Source organism: Typha angustifolia, chromosome 7, assembly GCF_048772165.1.
Source record: "Typha angustifolia cultivar Huaian chromosome 7, ASM4877216v1, whole genome shotgun sequence".
NCBI classification, from domain to species: domain Eukaryota; kingdom Viridiplantae; phylum Streptophyta; class Magnoliopsida; order Poales; family Typhaceae; genus Typha; species Typha angustifolia.
Window position 1 is genome coordinate 4552639 of NC_133245.1, and position 9962 is coordinate 4562600.

The 9962-nt window shown below is 39.1% G+C and overlaps 1 protein-coding gene across 1 annotated transcript; it reads right to left on the bottom strand.

Moving 5' to 3' along the window:
* Positions 1–3604: 3604 nt before the first annotated feature.
* On the bottom strand, positions 3605–4561 carry LOC140764071 (protein P21-like). Its single transcript, XM_073102531.1, has one exon. The coding sequence runs from the start codon at positions 4522–4524 to the stop codon at positions 3844–3846; it is 681 nt and encodes a 226-aa protein (XP_072958632.1). The 5' UTR covers positions 4525–4561; the 3' UTR covers positions 3605–3843.
* Positions 4562–9962: the final 5401 nt, after the last annotated feature.

Here is a 9962-nt window from a genome sequence, read left to right on the forward strand (position 1 = left end):
CTTGTACAAATTCCTCGCTAAAATCCACAGATTTCGGCTGATGGTGGTCACATACGAATGGAATCAAAAGTCATTGAGGGTGAATACGGATCGGATGCGAATGTATATAGGATAATGGTAAAATTATATTCGTATTTATAAATTATAATTCCTACGATGCTGGTCAGGTATAGAAATCAAGAGCCATTGGAGACAAACAAGTCATGGTCATGGTCATGGTCATGCCACCACCTCGAAGCAACGGAGAAGTTCTTCAGTTCTCTATTCTTTTTCCGTGTTTTTTCTTCTTGAGAAATGAGAAGTTCTCTGCTTAGCTGTCTACCATCAGTTCTTTTAAATTGGCAGCTAGCTCTGAAGTAAAATTTCTAAAAACAAAATTCAACTTATTTGACATCGTAGAACATTGAGTAACAACAAAATTCAACTAATTTGACGTCGAAGAACATTGTGTAACAACAAAATTCAACTAGTTTGGCATGATATTATAGAACATTGAGTAACTTATCCAAGGTTTCGGGAAGGAAGAAGAAGAAGAAGAAGAAGAAGAGCGGAAACGAAATATTTAATTATTTTTAATCATATTTTTATTATTTTATTATATATATTATTTACAAAAAAAATTGTTATGTAATAATTATTTATTAGCATTATAATTATATTCAGTTGGTACATCACCATTGGGACATTGCCTCAATCGAAAACCTCAGCAACAACAACAAAAAAACCAAAAAGAAGTTGATTACTATCTGAAAAGAAAACGTGCTATGATCGAATTTGGCTATTATGACCCGTTTCATTGAAGATATTTTCTTAGTTGTTTAACCAATCTAAATAGTAGGATTCAATTCAATCTAAAGATGACCTGAATCCACATATATTCTCATACAAATTAAGTTTATTCGCTATCTATCTATTTACCTACTAAATATACAACTATATATATGTAGACTATTTCTATTGAAATGATCAAAGACAGACTAATTAGCCTTATCTCCTATCATGTTGACAGATGCACGCGTAAAAATCTTGTTCGATTTTTCTCTTCACACCTTGGAAACTTGTAAGGATGGACAAAGATTGCCATGTTTTTCAATCCTTAGTCATTCCTTTCTGGACATAGAAGGTTCTTACGTTATCAAAAAGTCATGGCTCCACAGCCAGATGATTAGGATGGGTCTTCTGTGGGCTCTATACCCTATATCTCTAATAAAAGATCCAAAAATTAGAACTTTCATGATCTGTCTTCTTTTTCCCCTTAAGATCTACTTATTATATGCCACATAGATGATCTCGACGTGTTTCTTCGGATAGGGTTGAAAATGGGTTGAATTTTTAAGTATGGCTCGACCCATGATTCGATCTCAATTAGATTTGATACGAGTGCAGATTTTCATTCCGTTCTATATTCATGTTTGGATTCACATACAGTTTAATACAAATTAGTCGGATTAAGAAAATTCAAATATTGGATATCTGTTAACCTGCTTATATATAAATAATTAAACCTAATTACCTCCTCCAACTTCCCTCTTTACCATCTCGCTCCCTTCGCGTCTTCACCTCCTCCCCTCCCCTTGCATCACTGCATCTCTCTTCCATTTGTTTCAGATCCTAAGTTCCCCAGAAGTTTCTTTGCGGTGGAAGATTTCTTGGAGGATAAAAACAGTAGACCATACACATACAAGAAGGAGAAGAAATCCAAAAACCAACACAAGCATATTTCTTGAACTATAGCATTCATGGAGGCCTCCTTGCTTGATGTGTTCATATCTGAAGGTTTGTTTCCAACGGGGTTAGGTGGTGTGATCTAAGTATATGAACTATATTGTTTGTGAGATTAAGCTGCGAACCCCTAGACTCAGGCTGTACCTGATAAAGGTACTGTCGATAGCTATGTGTTATATATATATACATCCTAGGGGTGTTTGATGCCGGAGCGAAAACACCTTCACCAATTTTATTGATTTTCTAATGAAATATTAAGAATTAGGACATCAAAGTCTTATTGATTCAAAAAAAAAAAAAACCTCAAAGGACAATAGGAAACGAAACTCCAATAATTTTATTCAATCTTTACTGAACCCAAATTAATAACTATAAGAAAAAAAAAAGCTCATCCTAGAGATCCATAATATAAAAGAATAATCTAAATCTGAAATCTCTACTCGAAGTTATTAAGATTAAACTTTCTTAGAATAGTAAAATTATGATTTTCGAGGCCTAAATGAAATAATTTGGGCAAAAAAATAAGGTAATTTTAAATTTTACTCAGTACAATCTTTCCATCCAAAATAAAGTATAATTAATGTTGCCCAATTCAACGACGTCATCCTGAACATGCGAAGCAGAACTAGAAGGCTTAAATTCTAGCTTCTGAGTCCCCTTCGGCACCAGTTGAAATGTCCACCTCAAGAATTGATATCTTCCGAAGGACTTCTTGTACGTCTTATCATCGTGAAACACACCATACGCATTGTAACACACCGTGTGATCTCTTCTCCTCGAGGGTCGAATCAACTTTCGACTACTCCAACCAGTCGAGCGTTCTCTCGAGCATCTTGTATGCAACCTTAACTATGAATTCCCGGGCCCTGAGGAAATTTAAAAATAGACCACATTCTCCTTTTCTTTGTTCTCCTCCTGTTATTGAGGACGGCGTCTTTGACCTTTGACCTCAGCTCCATTAAGGCCTTCTTCTCGTGCTCTTTAAGGTCGGACAGGAAGTTACTCTCCTCCTTGAAGGAGGAGTTCCTTCTCCGTTATGGAGCCTACAGTGGTGATCTTTTCCTTGGACGCCTTAACTTTCTCCTCTTGCTCTTCTGGTATGCTCTGCTCTGCATTCTTCGATTCGACCACGTCGACGGCCGCGACATCCTTGACCTCAACCGGCTTCGTAGGGTAGTTCGCGACATAATTGCCCGGAAAACTACGTAGATCGATCAGATGGAGAAGATGGAAAGGTTAAAACATGTGGAAGAAACATATCCCGTGGCATGATGGGCTTCATCAATGAAGGGTCCTATGTCAAAATTAAATTGGTTTTAGATACGAAACATCATGTAATGTTTCCTAAATCGTATTTCTTTTTTGAATTTATATAAGCTAGCTTAAATTAGTTTGAGCTAATATTTTGTTGGATATAAACAAGTATGCGACTATAATAACTAGACTTAATATGACATGAGAGTAAGAAATTTAAGAGATATTTTAGTAAATAATTAAAATATTTTTTAGAGCGGATGAATGAGGTGAGAAGATAAGAGAAGAGAGAAAGAATAATTGTAATGATAAGCAAATAATAAAGATACTCTTTAGAGCGGATCAATGAGAAGAGCAGAGAGGAGAGAAAAGAGAGAGAATATTTAAAATGATAATTAATTAGAATAATATATTTCAAAGAATAATTATATTTGTTCGTAAATTTAAAATATTAGATGAAAAAGGAGGAGAAAGATACTAATAAGTATTACTAAACTAGTTAAGTTAAATTGATATGTAAATAAGCCATTATAACCCTGGCTATATATATATACTAAATAAATTTATTCTTATTCCACAACCAAACACAAATAATTCCTTATCTTACCTTCCTTAAATTCAAAAGTAAAATCCAGAAGTAACCCATCCATCCATCCATCCATTCATCCATCCATGGATCATAGAGTCCACAGTTATAACTACGAATACTTAATACTATTATTTCAAGCATCAATTTTATCAATTTATTACACGTAATCACCAACGAATTAATAAAGTACTGATGATATGTCTAATTGCATGATTACGTCCACCTTATTCGAAAGCAAGTATATTATTAATATAATCCAATCTTTATCCAGGTTATTACGGGCAGAAGACCACTTGATAGTTCGTCCCCCCCGGGCAAGTGAAGGTGCTCGTGGCGTCGTCCTTGGGGTAGCTGTAAGCCTCCGGGCAAAGATTCTTGAAGAACATGGAGTAGTTGGTGGGCCCACAGCTTCCCGAGTTGCAGCAGTATTCATCTGTCTTGAAAACCGTGCAAGGGTTGTTGCACCCCCCGGGTGCTTTGAGCTCGCTGGGGCACTGCGACGTCACGTCGGCGCTGCAGTGGGGCCCCTTGCTGCAGCCCCCGGAGGTCGGGAGGAAGTTCATCGGCACGTTGAACCCGTCGACTTGGGAGATGTCGAAGAAGTCGAGGTTGTTGAACTGGTTGAGGCCGAACTCAGCGAGGGTGTTGGGCGGCACGCCGTAGGCGGTGCAGGCGAGCTTGCCGCCGCAGTCGCCGGTCTGACATTGGCCGTTGCCGTTTCCGTCGAAGGAGCATCCGGTTCGGGCCCAGATGCGGCCTCCGGTCGTGCCGGCGTTGACGTTGACATCCCAGGTCTCGCCCGAGTTGAGCTGGCGACCACCTCCAGGGACGGCGGCGGCCCAGACGGTGTAGGAGCACTGGTTGATGACGGTGAAGGTGGCAGCGGTGGAGAAAGAAATGAGGAGGAGTAAAGGGAAGAGGAAGAGAGGTAGAAGAGTTGGGGAGATCATGACCATTGTGATTGAGTTAATTTTGTGGCGTTTAATTGGAGGATGGGAGGTATTTCTAGGTGTACATGTAGGATGTTTTGGTCTAGACTGACGCCGGAAAAGGGGGTGGGACCGTGGGAGGCGGAGAAAATAATTGGAGTACGACTTGGATTGACTAGTAGATATAATCGTATATACTATTAGTTATGCGTCGTTTTATCTCACGTCCAGCATAAATAGTTTTTTGTTTTGTTTTTAAGAGCAGCATAAGATGAGAAGAGAAGAGAAATGAAAGATTAAATAATTTTCTCTCATTTTGTTTAGATGTAACTGAGAGATAAAAAAAGTTACTATGTTTAATATAAGGAGAGAAAAGGAGAAAAAATAATATGTTTATTATTGTAGTCTTCATCTAATATTTAATTAATTATAATCACGGCAAGAAGTAAGATCTAATGGTAAAGTTTTGATAAAAATAAATAAAAGTAAAGGTAACATATAAGAGTTATATTATCTACAAGCTTTAATATCCAGGAATAAACTATAATATTTAATATTTAATTATTCTCTTTTAATTTTGTTAATAGAAGCTGTAAGATTTAAATTAATAGTATAACAGAATAGACACATATTTAGAATATTAAAATATAAAAGAGTTTATATATATTTTTTCTTTTCTTTTTCTCTTTCTTTCTCTCCCTTTCTCTCCACTTTTGAAAAGAAAAAAAATGATCATTAGAGGCTATATTTTTCTCTCCCTCTCTTTCCTAAATATTCAATAAAAAAGAGACAATTATTTTCGCCCCTGACTCTCTCCTCTTCCATCCTATTATCTCCATCCAAACAATCGTCTTAAATTCAAATCCAAATTCAAATCCATTTAAAATATTTGAGTTCGGATATGTGTCGAATTTATCGTATGAGGTCAAAAATTGTCACATATATCTCCACTTATTTATTCTTAGAGAGGTTGATGTATCTCTTTAGAAACAGTAGCCAATGAAATTGATCCCAATGGTACAGAGTTACTGTAAATCAACCGTAGAACTCAACAATATGTAAACAATTCTTTACTTTAATTAATTTCTTATCAATATGAGATTATTTAGTCACTATGTGATACTCAACTATCTATATTTTATCTCTACTTATTATAATTAAAATAAAACAGAAGAAAAGAAAGATTAATCGCCTAGGATGGATGAGTATGACATTTTCCACGTGAATATATACAGGAATGAAATCCAATAGGGTAGAAAAAGCCATGACCATTAGCTATGCTAAAGTGTAGGAATTCCACGCTTCATCCAACGATTTCCAGAAATCAAAACTCATTGGTGACAAACAAGTCATAGTCATGCATGCCACCACATCGACGCAATGCAAGAAAAAACTCCTCCTACCGCTACCACCAGTTCATTAATCTTTACTGGGAGATCATACATGAGTTGAAGTAAAATTTCAAAAATCTTCTAACTGATTTGATATCGTAGAGTAGTATTATAGCTATGACTGATTTGATATCGTAAAATACTATTATATCTATGACTGATTTGATATCGTATAGTAGTATAGCTATGATATGTTAAAAATTGGCTCAAATTCAGTTTTCAACAAAAATTCAGGATGTTCAGCATTTCTGTGCCGGGCGTTCGAACGCGCCCTGAGGGCGTTCGAACGCGGGCTCAGATAGAGAGCAGTCTGTGAACCAGGCGTTCGAACGGCCCCAGCCGCGTTCGAACGCAAGCCAACCCGAGAACAGCTGTTTCTGCAGGCGTTCAAACGGGCCACTCCCGCGTTCGAACGCCCCTTGAGTTTTGCTGTATTAACATTTCTGAACCTGACTATAAATACTAAAGTGGGTTTTCTAGGGTTAGGGGTTGGAAGAACATTAATGAGGGTTGAGCCACCATTGTATTGAGAGTGATTAGAGTTGCTAAACTCTTTGTAAGTGAGGGATTTGCATAGTAAAGGAAGATTGCTCCGCCCGTGGACGTAGGCACATCGCTGAACCACGTAAATCTTATCTCTCTCTCTCTATTGTCTCCATTACTTGGCTTTGTTGGTGCTTGCATATATTAGGGTGTTAATCCATGATTAGAACTTACTTAGGGCTTTTCTAACACCATTAACATCCTTATTGGAGTATTTGAAAGCTTTGCATTGTGTTTCTTCCACTATTCCCATTTGAGCTATTTGGGGTGAAGGACTTGCTTCCGCTTCCTTCACCCATTAGAAAGGTTTTGCACAACAAATTGGTATCAGAGCCATTGGTTTCAAATCTAGGCTATTGAAGTTGGGAATAGTGAGGATTTGAAGAAATTTTAGCAAAATGGGGGAATCATCAAGATCGGGCAAACTTATCTCAAATGCAAAGTTTGAAGTTGAGAAGTTTGATGGCACCAACAATTTTGGAATGTGGCAATGTGAAGTTATGGATGTGTTGTTCCAACAAGAATTAGACATCACCTTGGAGGAGAAGCCCGAAGACATCTCCGAAAAGGATTGGGAGAAAATGAACCGGCAAGCTTGTAGTTCCATTCGGCTTTGTCTAGCAAAGGACCAAAAGTATTTTGTGATGAGGGAAAATTTGGCAAAAGGCTTGTGGAAGAAACTGGAGGACAAATACATGACCAAGAGCATTGAGAACCGGCTCTACTTGAAGAAGAAGTTTTTCAGATTTCAATACAAGATGGGAACGCCGATGGCGGAGCATTTGAATGCCTTCAACAAGTTGCTGGCGGACTTGCAAAACTTGGATGTTGAAATTTCAGATGAGGACAAGGCATTGGTATTGTTGAATTCTTTGCCGGACACTTATGACCACCTCACTACTACTCTACTGTATGGAAAGGATTCAATCCATTATGAAGATGTTGCAAATGCATTGATTAACAATGAATACCGGAAATTGGACAAGCAAGCTACTCACGAGTCATCTTCAGATGCATTGATGGTGAGGGGTAGATCTGAAAATAGAAAATTTGGGAAGAGAGGCAAATCTTTCTCAAAGTCAAGGGGTGCTTCCTCAGATAGGAAGTCAATTGCTAAAGACCAATGTTCCTATTGCCGCAATAAAGGGCATTGGAAGAAGGATTGTTCTATTTTGAAGAACAAAGACAAGAAACCCCAAAAGGCAAATGTGGCACAGTCAGATGATGAGGACTCGGAAAGCGCCTTGGTAGGCTCGGCTCTTGCATGTAGCACGGATGAGTGGATCTTGGACTCCGGTTGCACATACCATATGTGTCCAAACAGGAGTTGGTTCTCCACTTTTGAGAAGATCTCAGGTGGAGTTGTGTTTATGGGCAATGATAGCCCTTGTAGAGCTGAAGGCATTGGCACCATTCGCTTGAAGCTCCACGATGGATCAGTCAAAGAGCTAACAAAAGTTCGGTACATACCGGATTTGAAGAAGAACCTCATCTCTCTTGGGGTTTTGGAATCAAAGGGCTTCACCGTTACTTTGAAGGGTGGAGCATTGAAGGTGACTTTGGGAGCACTAGTGGTGATAAAGGGCGTAAGAAGAAGCAATTTGTACTTCTTACAAGGCTCCACTGATTTGGGAAGAGTAGCGGCCGCCTCAAGTAACACTGTTAGTGAGGCTGACTCTTCTAGATTATGGCACATGAGGTTGGGGCACCCAGGACATAAAGCTTTGCAAAGTCTATCAAGTCGTGGTTTGCTAAAGGGTGTAAAGAGACTCAAGTTGGAATTTTGCAAACACTGTGTTTTAGGCAAACAAACTAGAGTTAAATTTGCTACTGCGGTACACCGGACCAAGGGGATCTTGGATTACATTCACACAGATGTTTGGGGGCCTACCTGGAAGGCCTCATTGGGCGGAAAGCACTGGTTTGTCACCTTTGTTGATGACTATTCTAGAAGGTCTTGGGTGTACACCATGCACCATAAGAACCAAGTGCTTGAAATTTTTCAGAATTGGAAGAAGATGATAGAGAATCAGACTGGCAAGAAAATCAAGAAGCTCAGATCAAATAACGGTGGAGAGTACACTTCAGATCCGTTCATGAGGTTATGCAAAGAAGAAGGGATTGAAAGACATTTCACCGTTAGAGAGACACCACAGCAAAATGGCGTGGCGAAGCGTCTAAACCGGACCTTATTGGAGAAGGTTCAGTGTATGTTGTCCAATGCTGGATTGGGCAAGGAGTTTTGGGCTGAGGCAGTCAACTATGCATGTCATCTCATCAACCGGCTACCTTCATCTGTAAACAATGGGAAGAGCCCATTAGAGGTATGGTCTGGCAAACCCGTTTTAGATTATAATTCCTTACACATTTTTGGTTGTCCTGCATACTATCATGTCAGGGAAAGCAAGTTGGATCTTAGAGCCAAGAAGGGCATCTTCTTGGGCTTTAGCACTGGAGTGAAAGGATTCCGGGTTTGGAGGCCAGAATTGAGGAAACTGGTAATCAGCAGGGATATTACATTTGATGAATCATCCATGTTGAAGCAAAGTCAAGCAGAAGATAGCTCAGCTGATGACAGTGCTGAAGATGTTCCACGGCAGGTGGAGTTTGAGGCGGATTCAAGTCTAACACAAGACACATCTTCAGAAGGGGCAAATGAAGAGGAAGATTCTAATTTGCAAGAGGATGACAGTGTGGAGCCAGAAACTGATGATCAAGATTCCATAGCAGTTAGAAGGCCAAGAAGAGAAGTCAGAAAACCGGCACGCTACTCTGATATGTTGGCCTATGCTCTTCCGGTAATTGATGAAGACTTTCCCGCTTCCTTCAAAGAAACTATGAAAAACACCGAAAGAGCAAATTGGAAAGGGGCGATGGATGATGAAATGAAGGCCCTTGAGAAAAATAAAACTTGGGATTTGGTGGAGCTCCCTAAGGGGAAGAAGGCCATTGGGTGCAAATGGATATATGCCAAGAAGGATGATCCTCAATCAAAAGACGGAGTTAGATTCAAGGCTAGATTGGTGGCAAAAGGATATGCTCAAAAGGAGGGGATTGACTATAATGAAGTGTTTTCCCCGGTGGTGAAACACTCCTCTATTCGAATTTTGCTAGCCTTGGTAGCTCAATTTGATCTTGAGCTAGCCCAGATGGATGTGAAGACCGCTTTCTTGCATGGTGATTTGGAGGAGGACATCTATATGACACAGCCGGAAGGGTTCAAAATCAGTGGAAAAGAAGACTTGGTTTGCAAATTGAAGAAATCCTTGTATGGCTTGAAGCAGTCTTCTAGGCAGTGGTATAAACGATTTGATCAGTTTATACGAAGGCACAAGTACAAGCGAAGCCACTATGATCATTGCGTGTACTTTAGGAAGCTTCAAGATGGATCCTTTATCTATTTGCTCTTATATGTTGATGATATGTTGATAGCATCTAAGAGCAAGGTGGAGATTGATAAATTGAAGCTCCAGTTGAATAAGGAGTTTGAAATGAAGGATCTAGGAGAAGCAAGGAAAATACTTGGCATGG